Consider the following 17,536-nt stretch of genomic DNA (forward strand, 5'->3'; position numbering starts at 1 on the left):
GGCTAGTTGCCATCTCGTATTATAGCTGTCTTCGGCTTCATCTTCGGCCCTTTTATGATTTATCTAGCTACACATCAGTCGCCCTTCTCTGCTGGCATGTCCAAAAAGTCCCACGTCAACGGTTCTGTGTCCAGAAGCGAAGGGTCAATGCTCATAGTGTCCGGAAAGAAATTGGCCATTTCAGCGTCAAAAAGAGAGTTGAACACATCCAAAGTTGGCCATTCACTGGCAACTGCATCGACTTGCTGGCGTTCCGCCAGATTTTGGAGCCTGTTCGGTTCAGTTGCTTCTTGTTGAAGACTGGGACTTTGCGGTCTCATGCAATCCAAGCTCCTCTGAGCGTCTGAAGATGGTCGTGGACCGGTCTCCAGTTCTTCGGTATTCTTTGCCATCGTCTCGGGTAACTGCTCTGTCACGAAGAACGGCGTAGATGATAGTCCATCACCCACATCATCACTCTCGACCCTAAGCGTATTACTTTCCTCTCCTGGCCGCATGTACCCCCCTTCACTCGACCGCAAAACCCCAGTAAACTCCAAGATAGAGGGCCTAGCCAGGGAAGCGTCGACTTTGAAGCTGGTAAACTCAGAGATATCGGCATGCTTGGGCTCATTGCTGACGACGGGCGGGTTTCGCTGGTGGATATCATACAGGCACCGGGCGTATATTTCCTGCCACACGCTTCAGTCTTTCTTGGTCATTACCACCGGCCCAGCGGACTTACCAGCAGCGAGGCAAGCTTCCAGTACGGGCTCATGGCCTGCATCATTCTGACGTTCGCCCCAACATTGGCGTAGGCCCTCTCTCTGATGGTTGGTTGGGAACACCACAAGAATGGGATATGTATTGCACAGCTACAATATGCTGCGTAAGCAACATAACTTAGCATCGCACTGAGCCGGGTGCTCTTCGATAGGACACTGTTGATGAGTTCGGAGACTATGCCAGCATGCTCGAAAGCAGTTTGGGCCGATAACTGCCGAGCGGATGACCAACTCCCATCTCCTTTAGTCCAACAGAAGAGAGGAACTATAGAGGCATGGAGAGCGCAAAGAGACTGGTGGTAGACGAGGTTGGTCAGCAAAATTACAGAGAATTCTTTCTGCTCAACGCCCCTCATATCGTGGGGATCCAACTTAAAGTCTGGCTGCGCCGCCTCCCACCAAGCCGATAGTTTATTCTCAATGGTGCAAATGTCTGCAATTTTGCTATCCATGCCAACTTCTGGAGTTTTGACAGCAGAGACAACATCGCACCTTGCAAGAGAATGATTAATTTTACTTGGCTGAAACGGTGACATATTTCTTACCAAAGAGTCAACCCTCGGATCAACTCAGCAAAGATGCTTCTGCTGCTTCCTTTTGAGTTTAAGTATGAAGAGGGAGCTTTTGAGGCACCTTGCCGGAAATCTGGTTCCGGCCATGGCAAAGCCAAAGCCTGAATATCTGCGATTGAATTAAATCGAAACAGTTTTTCTGAGCTGAAGCAATGCATCAGATAGCAAGCCCAAAGTCGCCTTCGTCTTATCTCCGAGGTTAGTAGTCCCGCGTTTCGCGATCTTGGCGACCCGAGACCAATAATATGGATCAGCTGACACGCGTTGCCTATTGTAACATGAGACATGCCCGATGCCATGATTATGTGAGACAAGCTGTACCTTTGTGAAGATAACTGACCCTCCACGAGCCCTGGCTGTGCCAAAACAAGGCAAGATTGAAGAACGTGACGAGATTGTCCTCGTGGAGCTCCTCGGCCTCCTGGAACACCAGTATACCGGCCTTTTTGGCCCATTCAATCATGAAACCCTGGTCCTTAAGGATGAATCTACCAGTTTCATCGCGATAGAAGCTGAGTGACCAATGTTAGCCGCGAAACAAAATTGGGGTCCGGCTTACTTTGCTCCCCAAGCGCAGATGCTTAGAAGGACGTGAGATCTGACATTACGTGCTGTAAGTGTTTCGAGGAAAGTCGGTTTATGAAGTAGCAAGTCCGATTGATATACATTGCCAAAGTATTCTTCGACTAATCTTGTTATGAGAGAGACCGGTATACCGTGATAAGATTCTTCATTCGGATGGCTCGGAAGAACCTTGGGCTTCAAACAACGGCCTTCTGATCTAGCCGAATGAGTCACCTGTTGGTTCGATAATAACGCCAAAGGTCTGGGTTCTCGTTGGTTTCGGACAGCTTGGTCATGATTGGTGGTTTCGCTGTAAATGCATCTATGGTTGAGCCGAGTGCAGCGTCGACAACGTGGCCGCTCACCAGAGCAGCGAATCTAGGGTTATCCTAGTGTTAGTGTGAGAACTTCATTGGATGGCGTGACAGCCAGTACCTTTTGTTTTTTGCAAGTGCCACAAGCCTTGCTTGGCCTCCCTGGAGCAGCTGGCATGACCACGCAATTGAAAACATAGATGTCATCATGTCAGCACCAAGCGAGAGTCCACGGTTGCTCTAGTTAAGCTGAGCTAGGAAAAACGATTGTCCGACGACAAATTGCATATTTGTTGTCCAATTCATCATTGGTGTTTTCCCACTCTCCTGATGCCCCCCACATCGCCATGTTGGTATGCTCTCCAGAGCCCCAGAAGTCTCAGATTGCCATCGATCAATGTATGAACATACGAACTTGTGCACAGCTTGTGATTCAAGTCTTTGCTCCTGTCTTAAATGTTTGCCTGATGGGGCAACCTGCACACGTCTCTTTCCGGGGAGCTCCAAGTTCATACCCCCAACGGATACAATAAACCCGAGCTACCGACAAAAACATCAGATATAGCGAGCGACTCAAGCATGATGATCAGGCGGCTTGCTCCCCCTGCCTGCTATAACACCTCCTAACCTTAATTCTACCGGGGTCAGCCGCTCATTGTGGGGTTAAGGTCGCACTGGAAACAGCCGAGGGACTTGATTGAAGCGCATCGCCCCCAAACCGGCGGGGGATCGGCGTAATACCAGGAACCACACCACGACTGTTGGTCGTCTTGTTATTTATCCGTCGAATCCCCGCATACATCACGCTTTGCGGTCAAAGAGCACGAGCCTTGGCACTGTCATTATGCAAGGTTGGCGCAATTGAGCATTGAGAGGCGGAGTAACTGCCAGACTAAGACATGGGCACCGTTTGACCTGTCCATCATCGGGTCAAGATGTACCGAATGATGCTATAAATTAGACGGGCTTTTCTGTCTCATGAGCCCCAGAATACTCGCCACTTATCTCTCGTATTCCTCATTTGGTCCCCGGTCTACCTTTGTCAACATGGCTGTGAATCTCTTGGCCACACTGGTCTTTGCCGCCTGCGCAAGTGCCAAGTGGATCGTTCCCGGCGCTAGATGGCTCGACACTGATGGCAACATCTTCAACGCTCATGCGGGAGGGCTTTGTGTTGACCAGGAGAGCGGTAGATTCTACTGGTTTGGTGAACACAAGACCCAAGGCCAGGAGGAGGGTGGCGGCATCTCTGTCTACAGCTCCGATGATCTCGCCACGTGGACATCGCACGGCCTCGCTTTGAGTATGTGACATGTTTTATCCCCACTGAGAAATATCATTGACATCTTTATAGAGCCTGTCGAGGACCACCCTTATATCTCCCCCCACAGCGTCATCCAACGCCCTAAGGTCTTGTACAGCGAAGAAACGGGCAAATATCATGTACGAGAAACCCTAGCGTCCGGCCCATAACTGTGAAAAGCCCATTTGCTAACCCCATTAGATGTGGTGGCACGCCGATGATAGCAAGTATAGCCTGCTCCTCCAGGGACTTGCTACTTCCGGCAAGATCGCCGGGCCATACAAGTTTGACCACGCTGCCGCCCCTCTCGGGAACTGGTCTCAGGATTTTGGTGCCTTTACCGATTACAAGACGGGAGAGTCGTATTCCCTCTACTCCAATGGCGATCGTGTCGAGGGCCGCGACGTTTACATCAGCAAGTTCAACAAAGACCTCACAGAGGTTGAGGAGGTCACCTACCGCTTCAACAAGTACGACTTTGAGGCGCCTACCATTATCCAGACCGACAAGAGCTACTGGACTTTGATGAGCCACAAGACAGGCTACCGCCCTAACAGTGAGTGCCAAAGTTTTCGATGCACATGCAGACACTCACCGCTTTAGATGTTGTGGCTATGCGAGCCGACAAACTTGAGGGCCCTTGGTCACAGCCCTTCTTCGTCTCACCCGCCTACACTCGAACTTTCAGCACTCAATCTGGTTTCTCTTGGAGAATCAAGGGTACAAAGAAGACTACTTACCTCTACATGGCCGACCAGGTATATCCCCACTTCATTGTCTTGTTACGATCTGTAAACTGACTTGGTATAGTGGGATTTGCTCTCACTCTGGGAGAGCCGCAATGTTTGGCTGCCCATTGAGATTGACGAGGACGACCGCAGCCTCAAGGTTGTTTGGCATGACATTTACGATCTTAACGTGTATGTAACTAGAAGGACACAAAAATGCGTATGCTAACCGTTTTGCAGTAAAACCGGTGAATGGAAGCCCGTCAAGGGAAAGACATACATCTCGAAGCAGGCAAAGCTGGCTGGAGGTGCTCATCTCCAAGAAGCTGTAGGTTACACTATGTTGCAAAAAACATAGAAGACGCTAATAGGTTGATTCATAGACCTTTGGAAGCGAACATGTTATCGCGACAGGTATCTATGGAAATGATAGCACCATCACTTTTACCGTGAATGGGGAGGGCCAAGACCAATGGGTCTCCTTTTATCATCAGAGTTAGTGGCACCTTGTACTACCTATTCTAGCTGCCTCTCTAACAACATTCTTCTAGACATTGACGATATGGGCTTCGGTGACCAGCCCATGGGCGCACCCGATCGCATCAACGGCACTTGGCAGATCCGCCGCATCAGCAGCGTCGTCGTCAACGGCGAGACTGACAAGGTCCACACGCTCTATCAGAAGGATACCCACAAGGGAATCATCTTGTCCACTCCTCTCCTTCTGCCTCTGAAGAAGGGCAAGAACACCATCACTGTTGGAGGTCTGCATAACGGCTTCGATTACAAGGGCGCGGATCTTGATCGCATTGTTGTTTATCCTCCCGAGAAGAAGAAGGGAAAGCGCAGCCATGCTCGATGGTTCTAGATATAGGCTACATTAAAGCCGAAAATACAACAAACCTAGCTGTGGCCAACTTGGTCATCTATTAGTCGCAAAATCTCGTCCGCAGCTGTAGCTCTTCCACCTCCGTTTCTTCCACAAAGCTCTGCCAGTGACCTTGACTTGGCTGTGTACTCGGCATTGTTGTCAAGAGCTACATCGATGAGTGCTTCTGTGAGCTCTGACTCGATCCATCGTGGACAGCCCTTCTTGCTTCCCCATCGTCCAATGCCTAAGAGCTCGGCCTTGGAAGCAAAGTCATAGCAGTCGAACCAACAAGGAAGAACAACCTGAGGAACACCAGAACTAAAGAAACCAGCATATGAAGTCACTCGTGGGAAGGGAGACTTACCACACTACTTCATTGTAAGAATTAGCACCGCCGTGGCTGACTGCACACACCACATTTCCAGTCTCAAGAATCGAACTCGGCTCAGAAGCAACCCAATTCACGATCCGGACTCGGTCCTTGTCTATCTCGTTGCTCAGCACTGTGTGAACTGCCGAGCCAGGCCCAACATCAAAGTCCCCGCTGCGCTTCAAATCCTTCTTGAGTTTCCACAGAACTTGGAGTCTAGGAAGTTTCTGCTTTGAAGATGCTCTGTCGATGAGATTCTTGAGCGAACGCGCCATTTCAACAGCCTCAGTTTCGGATGTCAGACAGTGAGTGCCGAGATTGATGTAAATAACAGGACCACGACTCAGCCAAGCCGCCAAATCGCCATTAATATCCTCCAGTGGTCGAAGAATAGGTCCACATCCAAAAATCCTGTCCATATACGCTTTTGGAGGCCCCCCAGGTCCAGGCAGGGAAAATCGATCTCGGGACGGCCGCTAATGAGAACCCGATCAATGCCGTCAAGGCCGGTATGAAGCATCGACAAATTCTCAACGATCTCGAGTTGCGGAATATTTGTGAGCTCTCTGACCTTGGTTGTCATCGTTGGTTTGTGGTTGTCCCCCGCCATGATTACGATCAAGCGAAAGAGAAGATAGATGTTGAGAGGGACATAGAACCATGGGACAGGCATGGGAATTCCAGATCCCACAACAGCCCATTTCCAGAACGGCGCGCCACGAGGCTCAAGGTGGTGTACGTAGTCCTTCATGGAGTTGGGAGAGAAGATGGTGAAGGTAAATGCTTTCGAGACACGACCCTTCATGTGCTTCCCCGCTGTGATACCTGGTGAGAAGATGGGGTCGACAAGAACGATATCGGGCTCCAAAGTCTCAATAAGGGTGCAAGTCTTGTTGAAGATGGCTGTGAACTCCTCAGGCGTCCAGCACAGAAAAGCCCATGTCGTGATGAACCGTATCGCTTGAGGTGCATTCCATAATCCCGGCTTCAGTAGAGACACCGAGAACATGTGGTTCGAAGGGTCTTGACTACTGTTTAGACACTCGAACATGGTGCGGCCAGGGAACGAGTGGAAGTTGATGGGGGATTGTCGTCCATCTTTCGCCAACGCCAGGTTCAGGGTCTTTTAGAGCTGCGGGAATGACGCGATGTGAAGCTCGACGTTCGGATCTTGCTCGAGCAGAGCGTGAGATGTTGCAATAAAAATATTTGCCTGCCCAAGCTCACAATTTGTGAGCATAAGCACTTTGCGTCGAGCCATGGTAACGACGCTGTCTGGGGTCGGGTTGCGACAATTGGGCATCGTGGAGGTCAAAAAGAGCGGAGATCAAAAGAAGACGCGCGAGATATGGACCGCTCTCTATTAATTTCCCACCTTTTCAATACCTATGCTTGTCTCCGGGCCGGTGAGTTTCGCGTCTAGGGCTCTCAGCCACTGTCTAGGGTCTAACTTGGAGCGTACCAAGTCGCATCGCCTAACGGCAAACAAGGCTTGATCCGTATTGATTGGATCCACAGCAATGATCAATTTGCTCGGTTGATACGTTGATTGCAAGGAGTGAGACGAGCTATGCAAGGTAATAAGCACTAGTCAAGCCGGGAGTGTCAGATGGAGAGGCTGGAAAGCCTGCGATCTTACCTCATCTGCCCGGGTTGGTTGATTTATTACTTTGGGGTATTTGGTGAGCCTGAGGTAGCTTGTAGCAACGGACTAGATATCTTGTTTGAAGCATTCTAATCATCTCTGTTGCATTCATTCCCAACACGCCTATACGTGGCATAGATTGACAGCCTCCTTGTGGATATCGTCCCATTTCGGTCTTTCACTCAATCTTGCCCTTTTGGATATTACCTGGTGTAATATACATGTGTATCTGAGTGTGGAATAGTTGTGAGAGGGGCATAGAGTAGTAGCCAAGACAGGGTCTGCATGAGACCAACACCCAAGCCCTTCCACACAGGCTTGATGCTGGCCTCCTGCGAAATGCTGAAGAAACATGAGACATCAGTGTTATTGTCAATATTATTGTTAAAATTTTGTCGATGATTCTGCCACGCGCGCGAAGAAGTACATGTGCTCTACTACAAATACAAAACACCATTCTTCGCACATAGCAGGATTACAAACCAATGCCCTCGAAGACCGAAACCCACCAACCTAGAAATATTCACGTTGCGGCCTCTAGAAATGTCGAATTAACTCCAGAGGTGCACTCTCCCCGTCCCTCACGCCGCATGCAAGCAAAATGTGATTTCTTTTTCCGTAGACAGTTATCAGCTTTTCTTCTATTTCTATCCGTACTTGTATTTTTCATAGCCTACAACCCCCTCTGTTGATTGTTAATCGAGACATTGAATTGACCCCTACATTACAATCCGCAGCAACTCCTGTCTGTTTGATGGAAGAAACCCAGCAACAATTGCTCGGAACAAAGGGCAAGGGATGTGCAGAGTAGAGCCATGTAATAGATTCGAAAGAACAAAGCAACTGGAGATGTACAACGAGTGCTCAATACTAGTCGAGGGGAAACACCCCTTTGTTCTAGCCTTTTTTATCCACATAGACACTCATCTTCACCAACCAACAAACTCGAACATTCAAAGGATGGTCATGTCTCTACGATCAATTGAGAACTGCAAAAGAGAGGCACCGAACAACAGTACACAAGCTTAACCCGGATTCTTATACCGACTTATATAAAATATGTCTCTCAGGTTTCCTCTAGGAACGTTTTCACATCATCTCCGAACAAGCCCATTTGACAGACTATTTGGAAAACCCAACACTCGCCTAAATTTCTCACAATGGCTCCGCCTTCGCCTCCGGCCAAGAAGAGAAGCTTCCTTTCCCGCTGCTTTCCGATTACCCTCTTGCTTGTTCTATTAGCACCCTCACTGACTTGCACCTGGTTGTTTACCAATGACGTTTGGACCAAGATCTTCTTCACTCTCTTCATTCTTCGGTACGCTCGTCTTGTTGGTCATACCCTTGGTTCATGGATCTACAGACCTTCAGAGATAGTGCCCGACCCAGCCTTCAGACGGGAGGACGTCACTGTTATTCTCCCTACTGTCGACCCTCAGGGCCCAGACTTTCGAGAATGTGTCCTTAGCATCATGGCTAACCGGCCCGCCTCGATTCTAGTGGTCACAGTTGGAGCTCAGCTTCGGGAACAGTGTAAAGCGGTAGTTGAGAGTCTAAGCAACGAAGTCAATTACAAGGGAGCTTACCTCGCAGCACTCCCCGAAGCCAGTAAGCGTCGCCAGGTCGCCCATGCCGTGCCCAAAATCAGGACAGCCGTCACAGTTCTGGCTGATGACCATGTGTTCTGGACGGAAGAATTCCTTCCGTCAGTTCTTGCACCCTTGAATGATGGCTCGGTTGGTATGGTGGCCACCAAGAAGCGTGTTCGCCGAACTACACCGGGAAATTGGGGTTGGTCTTCCCTCATCAACTTCATCGCCTGTAACTATCTCCAACGGCACAACTGGGAGCTACGAGCTTCCAGCGGTATTGATGGCGGATTGTTTGTCATCTCGGGAAGAACAGCTGTATACAGGACAGAATTTCTCCAAGGTACCAACCCCAACCTAATGGAGCAGTTGTGCAGTGAAACGTTCTTCTTTGGACTCCTAGGAGGCACAGGGCTTGGGCCTGACGACGACAACTTCCTGACCCGAGCGGCCATGAAGAAGGGTTGGCGAATTTTCTTCCAAGATACCGAAGACGCGACTATCGAGACAACCCTCGGTGAGTGGCCCAAGTTTGGAGACCAACTTTTGCGATGGGCAAGAACCACATTCCGAAGCAACCCAGTGATGCTTAGGGACCCTAATTTCCTTGTCTCATATGCGTGGAGCGCATTCATGGTATACTGGGCAGCCTTGGTCAACTTTGCTCTCCTCTGGGATGCGGCGCTGATCTTTTCGGTAATCAGCATTGAGAACGTCCAGCCTTATCAAATTGCCCTGCTTTCTGTCTGGATTGCATGGACCAAGGTGATCAAGATCCTCCCACACTTCTACAGGCACCCATCTGATATCCCATTGGTCATCTTTCAGATTCTGTTTGGCTATATTCACAGCTTCTACAAGTTGTGGGCATTAATCACATTCTGGGACTGTGGCTGGTCTGGGAGAAATCTTGACGACGTCAATGCTAACCAGGCCGAAGCCTTGGACACAAAATTCGAGTATCTGTAAAACTGGGGCGTAGCAACTAATCAAACGGATCTAGAGGCAGGCTGCCAATCCTAGCAGGTGAGATATGCTTTGCATCTTGATCAGTGTTGAAGAGTTCTATGCCATGGGCATGAGAGCATTGTTTTTGACCAACCGTAGTAAGCATTCTTAACTACCTTATTTTTAATTCATTCTTTTCAGCATAAGATAACTTCTTCTTACATCCCGCGTGTTGACCAAGTGCTATTCCGTCCCAATAACCAGTGACTGTTGCCAAGACAACATTATTTCAACTGGAGTACCTATTCATGGCAGTCCAGCAATACGTGAGTTTTTCCAGCCCTTCGGCTCCCTGTATTTTTCTAACCTTTGCAGAGAATGCCGACTACGGTTCTATCAAGACCGGCTGGGATCGAGAATGCCCTGACAAATAAGTCTTGAGAAAATGAAACTCCTTTCCAGAGATAATTAAGTTTTATTTGTTCAATAATAACATATCTATTAACCACCCCTCATGTAGACACCATGGCTCTCTGTCTTCTGGCGCAGTTAACCCATCAAGGGCCGGGCTTCAACTATATAAAGAAAAACACAATATCAACACATCATAGCATCAGATCCAATGCTAACACAGTGGCCTCAACCATGGCTCTCATATCTCCTGTTTTCGCACTTGGAAATCCAGGCCCCGATACTTAAGTGATTTGAGACTGGCAAGAATTTCTACTCATCAGTACGGAAAGCGCAGGTATTCTTGGACTCTTATTCTTCTTAAACTTGGTGTTAGAAAGTCTTGGAGATATAGGTTTTGTCATATGTATTATACTTATTCCTTATTGCGCAATAACTATAAGTATAGTCGCCCGTCAGAATCTCAACCTTCACGGTACCCTCATCTAGCTCCAGGAAAGGATCGTCCTCACCGGACATAAACGACAGCCTAGTTCTTAAAGTCTCCGTTCGATAGTTCATCCTCCAAATCATAGTACACTTGGAACTCGCAGTAACAGATCTCTGGATCGCTCTCAACGTCAAAGTTGAAGTTGGCTTCCTCATCCGTGATGAGAACTTTGTGAACACCATTCGCAGCAGCAGCCTCAGCAAGGAGCTGCACGCGACATGAGTTTTCCATCGAGGTATATAGCCAAGCGGCCTCATCCACAGTCTGCCCAACAGTGAGGATGCCATGGTTTCGTAGGATGCAGCCTTTTCCTCGTGGGCCCAGAGCCGCAGCGATGCGATCACCCTCTTCACTTCCCAGTACCACTCCTCCGTAGCTGTTGTAAACGCTGTGAGCATCTCCTCGGAACTTGCAGGCATCCTGTGTCAGCATCTCGAGCCGGCGGCCAAAGACGGACCACGCCTTTCCATGGATGCTGTGAGAGTGGCAGATGGCGTGTGTGTCAGGTCGAGCCTTGTGAACCGAAGCATGGATGAGGAAGCCAGCTGTATTTGGAGGTCGAGAACGGTTCCCGCCGATGACCTCGCCGTCAAGGTTGACAAGAATCATGTCGCTGACCTTGAGGAGACCAAAATGACGCCCCAGGGGGTTCGTCCAGAAGGCGTTGGGAAACTCGGGGTCACGAACAGAAATGTGACCGCTCATGCCTTCGACGTAGCCCTCTCGGTGCCAGTGACGAAAGGCAGCAGCCATGTGCTCCAACTGCCACTTGCGATGGGATGCAAAGTCGGGGTGTGTTGGGATTCCTTTCAAGACAACATCGCCATGCGACATTGCCTGAAGTGGCGTCTTGTCTTTGAGCTCATTGCCGTGAGCTGTGTGTGAAGCCTCTTGGGGCTGAATGCTAATGGTGCCGGTCGAGGCAACCTTGGTGGTCGTCAGTGTTGTAGAAGACATTGTGATATGACTTGAGGATCGATGGCAAGACAAGTTTGTCTGTTGTTCTGTCACAGCAATCCGTCTTATATCCTGCATATCTGGCAAGTTACCCCGCTTGTCAACTTCAAGAGTGCGCCCTCCAAGTATAGCGGCTCATTATCATTGTGGAGAACGCAGCAAGCTGGTGGCGAGGCTACTGGTGTTAGCGGCCGCCTTATCTGTATGTTGAGCGGGGAGCAGCCAGCATTGTGATCCTCTCACGGCCAGTTTCTTGGCTTGGCGGTCATCAATTGCTTATCATACCCTCGACCAGGCCTTGCTAACAGCGCATTTCTCTCCAGCATGCCAATTCGAGACTGTGGTGTTTCCGTGAGCTCTAGATGATTTCTTTCTTGAAAGTCTTGCCCTCATTTGCTCTCATTCACCACGAGGGCTGAAGAATTGGGCAGAGAAGCATCTTGAAAACGATAAGACTAGTAAGAAGCTCGGTGAGACCAATTGGTACAAAGACTCATCTTTGCACGTCTACATGTGTCGTTCTCCAACTTGAGGGTTTACCAGCCTATCCCACAGGGTTGTAAATACCTGCTCGCGCCACTGTTGCTGCTATTTTGGAAGCGTCAGCAAGATGAACTATCATTTGTACAATGATAGAAAGGCCGATTGTACTGACCGCGGATATTCTAACCTGATAGTCCAAGAACATATTTATTCAGTAAAACTTGATGCTGATTAGAGTGTCCCTATCAGAATAAACATGACTGACGCAGTAACAACCGCGGAGGTTTTTGCTAACTTGAGGGATACTGTACTGTATAATACAGTAGCAATACTGTAGGCAATGCACCCGCACGTGCTTACCATCGTCTTCATGACGTAACTGTCAACCTCTGTCCCTCACTCTCTAACCCCATCACCTACCAGCAATCTGACCGCAGAAATGTCCAAAAGGCACCGCCAACTGCTCCCTGCCCCCAAGGCAGACAATGCTGACGTCGAGTCGCCCGTTTCAGGCTTGTATTTGACGCCCTCTGAAGACGAGCCCTTCAAACGGCCACGCATCGGGACTCAACTCGCATGCGACAGTTGCCGCAGAAGAAAGATCCGGGTAAATACTTTTCTTAGTCCTAACCCCTTCCGCCCTTTTAATTCGGTCGCCCAGTGTAACGGGGAGCGGCCCCATTGTCGGGCATGCCAGCAGCGAGGCGAAGTGGCCCCGTGTGTCTACGCTGATAGCCGCGGTCAGCGTCAGCCAGCTGAGGAATCAGAACAACTTGCCAAGCTGTTCGAGCTGATCAAGTCTGTCTCTGAGAGACAGGCTCTCGATATCCTACGAATTATTCGATCTCATGATGACATCAAAGATATCATGTCGATTGTGCAAGCAAGCCATGGTTCAGAACATGACCAAGCGTCGCCAGGAAGGCTCCCCATCTCCACAAGACACACGAGGCTGGAGCACGAGCTCATGTCGACGAACCCAGTATCTTTCCCGCCGCTGCGATCAGCAGAGTCGGACATTTTGAAGTTAGCCACATTCCCCAGGGCATATCTATCCATCGTTCTGAGAGTGAGCCTCCATGCACGCACGCTGACACGCTCTAGGATAGCTGCTGGCACCAGGCGCCATGCAACTGGTGGTGGCATCGAGAGTCAATCATCATCATCCGCAGCTGAGAACAGCATGCCGTCAGACAAGCCCAACACATTCGACTCGGCCCCCCCTCCAGTAAATCTCGTAAATGTAGCGCCCCCGCCTGACAGTCGACTGGCAGAGTTAGATATGAGTTTCTGGACGACGGTCCCAATCCCCAACGATCTTGCTGCCAAAGTGCTTGCGTTGTACTTGGAGACAGACCACCCTCTCTTAGGGACCTTTGACCCTGATCTATTTCTCGACGATCTTGTTAACCGTCGCTCAAGGTACTGCAGCGGAGTGCTTGTCAGCGCGTTGATGTACTGGGGCTGTGTAGGTGGCTTCTGCCTGCGCGAAACAACAACAACTTAGCTTGCTAACATTGATGCTATAGCAAATGTATACTGCCTGGGATCCCGGAATCAAAGAGTATTTATCCAAGTTCAGCCAAGAGGCAGAGGCGCGATGGTTGGACGAAAAGGCCAACGATTCTCTGCCGAACCTCGCCGTCGCGCAGTTGCTCAGCCTGGCCTACTTGAGTCACGGCAAAGACCACCTCGTCTTGACGTTTATGTCCCAGGCAAACGCCATGGCGACGCGAATGGGCCTGCTCGGAGTCAATCCCGAGTCAGTGGCCAGTACTGTCCGAGGGATGGCTCCTGAGCTTCAAAGTGCAACTTCGTATGCCGCTTGGGGCACCTTCAACTGGATGGTGTAAGCCTGGCACGCCCAGGGAAATTAGACTATCAACATTGCTTACATGTCTAGACTGATGGCCTTGTTCTATCAACAGCCTGGTCTCGTATACCCAGAGCATCCACCTGGGCTTCCGATACCCAGGCATGGATCGCACCGCAGCCCTGGTGAAGGAGGTGAATCTGCCCGAGGGTTTGTGCAATCCTGGTCGAATATGCACGAGACCTTTCCTGCCTTGTGCCGATTCTGGCTTATCATGCATGAGGTAACACTACGATATTACCGCGATCAACCATCACCGCGTGAGCCCCTAAGCCAGCATGTCAGCCTTGCGTTTGCCGAGTACAAGTATCGAGAGCTCCTTGCTTGGGCAGAGACCCTGCCGTCATCATTGACGCGGTCAGAAAGGAGTCCGCACCATGTGCTCACTTTACAGTGCGTCACCAAGGCTTGGCCTCTGTTAACATTGCTGCTGCTCGTCAGCGTGCTGACCCAGCTATTAGCATCTGGTTCCATGCGGCTATTCTAGATGTGTTACGGCCTTTTACGACTCAAGCGAGGTCGGCTACGAAGCAGTTGAGACTTAGAACCTTTGCCTCACAGAAGAGCACGCCTGATACGGCGTACAAGGCGTCGGTGGACCAGCTCAAGCGCCTCGTAATAGTCTATCGCAACACCTACGCAAGTTCAACTTACACCATGCTCTGGCACACCGCACTCATCCACGTCGCAAACGCTATCCTCGACGACACGACAGATCCCGCCTGGCGCTTCTACCTGTCCTTCTGCATGCAGTGCTACGTGACTCTACAGCAACCGTATCGTTTCACAGAGGCAATCGGCCGCAGCCTGCTTTCCATGACGCTGCAGAAAGGACATCTCTCGCCGACGGAGGCGCGACAGATGATGAAACAATTTGAACAAGATCTGTCCAGCAGGCCGCCCGACGATATTCGAGCCACGTTCATGGCTGACTTGAACCTCGCCATGACGGATCCTGAAAAAGCCAGCGTTGAGAGCTTGGCCGACAGGTTTGAGGACATTGCGCTATTCCAAGAGTATACCAATGAAGATTCGAGCATGGATGAGCCAACAGAGGACGAGCCCCAGGCCTGGGACTCGTGATAAGCTGCCACAAGAACACTCTTTGTTGCATATAGCGATAGGTGCACTAGGATTCAGGACTTGTCTGTTAGCCCGTGTATAGTTGTCGTGTCGAACACTTACACATTGGATGCATTATAGCCATATAATTGATGTTAGTGGCCACATTATTTGTGTGTTGAGCGGGGAGATGGTGTTTTGACCACTTGAAGGCCCAGCTCCTCGTTTCCCCCTTGGCGTTGATTAGTTACTCATGGGCGATCTTCTGGCTCAGTTAACCCGTCAAGGGCCAGGCTTCAACTATAATAAAGAACACATTGTCAACACATCATGGCATCATGTCCCAATGCTAACAGGTTACTTATGGACATTCGGCATGTAAGCTCGCGGCTGTCACGCTTCCTCGATCAAAGCTGTTTTATCGAAACTTGCAAGAAAATACATTCAGTTTCTCGCTCGCTCTGAACATTAGAGGATGAAGAATCAGTGCAGCACCTTACAGGCGGGCGATCTAGATGCGGCCAGGGACCCAGATCCAGAGCCTGTGAGCAATTACAGAACGATTAGCCTTTCTTTTTATAACTATATATGATCCTCGAACCTGAATATTAAACTACACTATCAACAATGCTCCCAGGGGGTGCAGAGGGGAAGGGCATCAGCTTATTTCCTTCAAGAAGCTACTGGTCTGTTGTCTAGTACTTGGCACGCAGAGCTCTCTTCATACGCCTGGTAGCAGAGCTAACACACTGCGAGTAGTAATCGTTGTGGGCAACGCACGAGGTTCCAGACGCGCACTTGGTAGAGCCAGTCCAGTGGAGTCCGCCACACTGTCCCCATTGCGCAACCTCACTGCCAGAGTCGGAGCCGGCGTTGTCAGAGGCAGTCTCGGCGGGGGCGGCTTCAGCAGGCTCAGACTCAACAGGCGCAGCTGCCTCAGAAGTGGCGGCAGCAGCTGGGGCGTCTTCAGTCTTCTCTGCCTCCTCCACGGCGGGGCTGCTCTCAACAGTCGATGGCTCGGCCGCATCGGACTCAGGCTTATCAGTGCTAGAGGCGGCTCCAAGGTTGGCAGGGCCAGCTCCACCCTTGACAAGACTCGAAACCTCGGAGGCAGCAACAGGCTCGACAAGATAGTCCTTCAGGTTGGACCAGGTCGACAAGGCGCCGGACCCAGAAAGAGATGGCCAGTCACCGCTGCTCGAGTCAACACTGTTGATGGCACAAGCTCTGCCGAGGGACGACTCGCAGGAGCTGGCAGCCGACTCGTCAGGGACGTTGAAGAAGGTCGAAACGGAGGCGCCGCTCTCGGTGATGGGGGTGTTGACAGATTCGAATGCGTTACCCTCGATGAGAGCGGTAGCGCCGTTGTAACCGTCAAAGGCGTGTCCCTTCATGTTGCTGAACAAGTTGTTGGAGGCCTGGAACGTGCAGGTAACACCATCAGCGCCAAGCTTGGGAGCACGTCCTGAAACATCATGGAAGTAGTTCTTATCCAAGGTAACCTGGTCTCCCTCACCAATGAACATCATAGTCCAGTAGTGGTTACCGTTGCAAGAAGCAGAAGTAGTGGTGACACCGTCAAATTCGTTGTTGGAGAGGGTCAAGCGGGATCCATCGTAGTGAGAGACGACAAACATGCGGCCGACGAGGGAGAACTTGCAGTGATCGACCCAGACACCATCGTTTCCACCCTGAAGGTCGAGGGCATCGCCACCCCAGACAATTCCGGGGTTGATGTCGACGAATTCAATGCCCTGGATGATGACGTTGCTGGCACCCTTCTGAAGCGACAGACCCTTGCCCTTGAGGACACCCTTGCCGTTGGTACCGATGATACTCTTGTTGCTTCCAACGGCCAGAGCGCTGGTACCGGCGGTATCGTAGCTGATGGAGCTGACAGCAGTGTTATCTGAGCCTCCACAGGAGAGATCTCCGAGGTAAAGCTGGCCACCGTTGGAGGAGCTGCAGCTAATGCGATCACATCCCGCGCCAGTTGCAGTAGTTCCAGTAAAGTCGTATTCCTTGTCAATAACAATCACTCTCTCAGTATCGTCAGAAAGCCACTCAGCGAGCTGCTCAGCAGAGGAAGGGGTAGCAGCCGCTGCGGCACCACCGCCAGTGACACCGCTTGCAAATCCATAGGCAGTTCCAACGACAGACTGAGCAGTTGCCACAGAGGCAGCGGCGAGAAGGACAGAGGCGACTTGGGCGAGCATTTTGAAAGGATAGAAGTGATCAAGAATAAAGCCAAAGGGTATTAACAAATGCACTGAGGCCTGCCCAAGTGCTGAATTATCGAGGGTATTGAACAAAGAAACGAACGAATGTAGGCTAAAGAGCGAGACACAATGAATGAAGATGCTTTGATCTGTTCAAGGCTGACATGGCTGGAGGTCTTATAATATCTTCGGCTTTATGGCAATGGCAGGTATTGGAGGAAAATTGACCTCGCCAAGTAAATAGGCTTCTTAGCCTTCCCCACAGTTTCCCCTTAAAATCTCGTCCCGTTATCATGTTTCACGTGGCACAGGAACATGAAACACGGACCAAATACCCTGTTTGAAAGGCCAAGCCCTTGTTCCGGTGAGAGTG

At 50.4% G+C, this 17,536-nt stretch overlaps 8 protein-coding genes across 8 annotated transcripts; 3 read left to right on the forward strand and 5 right to left on the reverse strand.

Annotated features, from left to right (window-relative positions):
* Positions 1–74: 74 nt before the first annotated feature.
* Positions 75–2,424, reverse strand: MRS44_012036 (uncharacterized protein; the record flags this gene model as incomplete). Its single annotated transcript, XM_065618655.1, has 6 exons — positions 75–671; positions 725–1,224; positions 1,658–1,848; positions 1,896–1,934; positions 2,135–2,278; positions 2,336–2,424. 6 exons carry the CDS (start codon positions 2,422–2,424, stop codon positions 75–77), a joined length of 1,560 nt encoding a protein of 519 aa, XP_065474727.1.
* An 837-nt stretch (positions 2,425–3,261) lies between these two features.
* MRS44_012037 (uncharacterized protein) lies at positions 3,262–5,113 on the forward strand (the record flags this gene model as incomplete). The annotated part of the gene is made up of 8 exons (XM_046284068.1): positions 3,262–3,517; positions 3,569–3,657; positions 3,719–4,073; positions 4,121–4,275; positions 4,328–4,437; positions 4,486–4,573; positions 4,629–4,740; positions 4,797–5,113. 8 exons carry the CDS (start codon positions 3,262–3,264, stop codon positions 5,111–5,113), a joined length of 1,482 nt encoding a protein of 493 aa, XP_046133516.1.
* A 35-nt stretch (positions 5,114–5,148) lies between these two features.
* MRS44_012038 (uncharacterized protein) lies at positions 5,149–5,761 on the reverse strand (the record flags this gene model as incomplete). The annotated part of the gene is made up of 2 exons (XM_046278546.2): positions 5,149–5,434; positions 5,481–5,761. 2 exons carry the CDS (start codon positions 5,759–5,761, stop codon positions 5,149–5,151), a joined length of 567 nt encoding a protein of 188 aa, XP_046133515.2.
* A 68-nt stretch (positions 5,762–5,829) lies between these two features.
* Positions 5,830–6,537, reverse strand: MRS44_012039 (uncharacterized protein; the record flags this gene model as incomplete). Its single annotated transcript, XM_065618656.1, has 1 exon — positions 5,830–6,537. One exon carries the CDS (start codon positions 6,535–6,537, stop codon positions 5,830–5,832), a length of 708 nt encoding a protein of 235 aa, XP_065474728.1.
* Positions 6,538–8,291: 1,754 nt separating this feature from the next.
* On the forward strand, positions 8,292–9,689 carry MRS44_012040 (uncharacterized protein; the record flags this gene model as incomplete). The annotated part of the gene is made up of 1 exon (XM_046278545.2): positions 8,292–9,689. The coding sequence occupies one exon, from the start codon at positions 8,292–8,294 to the stop codon at positions 9,687–9,689; it is 1,398 nt and encodes a 465-aa protein (XP_046133514.1).
* Positions 9,690–10,608: 919 nt separating this feature from the next.
* Positions 10,609–11,526, reverse strand: MRS44_012041 (uncharacterized protein; the record flags this gene model as incomplete). The annotated part of the gene is made up of 1 exon (XM_046276244.2): positions 10,609–11,526. The coding sequence occupies one exon, from the start codon at positions 11,524–11,526 to the stop codon at positions 10,609–10,611; it is 918 nt and encodes a 305-aa protein (XP_046133513.2).
* A 922-nt stretch (positions 11,527–12,448) lies between these two features.
* On the forward strand, positions 12,449–14,965 carry MRS44_012042 (uncharacterized protein; the record flags this gene model as incomplete). The annotated part of the gene is made up of 6 exons (XM_065618657.1): positions 12,449–12,616; positions 12,671–13,035; positions 13,114–13,477; positions 13,539–13,858; positions 13,913–14,142; positions 14,277–14,965. The coding sequence occupies 6 exons, from the start codon at positions 12,449–12,451 to the stop codon at positions 14,963–14,965; spliced, it is 2,136 nt and encodes a 711-aa protein (XP_065474729.1).
* Positions 14,966–15,639: 674 nt separating this feature from the next.
* On the reverse strand, positions 15,640–17,160 carry MRS44_012043 (uncharacterized protein; the record flags this gene model as incomplete). The annotated part of the gene is made up of 1 exon (XM_046272736.2): positions 15,640–17,160. One exon carries the CDS (start codon positions 17,158–17,160, stop codon positions 15,640–15,642), a length of 1,521 nt encoding a protein of 506 aa, XP_046133511.2.
* Positions 17,161–17,536: the final 376 nt, after the last annotated feature.

Source organism: Fusarium solani, assembly GCF_023522795.1.
Source record: "Fusarium solani strain SB1 chromosome Unknown bctg00000008, whole genome shotgun sequence".
NCBI lineage: Eukaryota > Fungi > Ascomycota > Sordariomycetes > Hypocreales > Nectriaceae > Fusarium > Fusarium solani.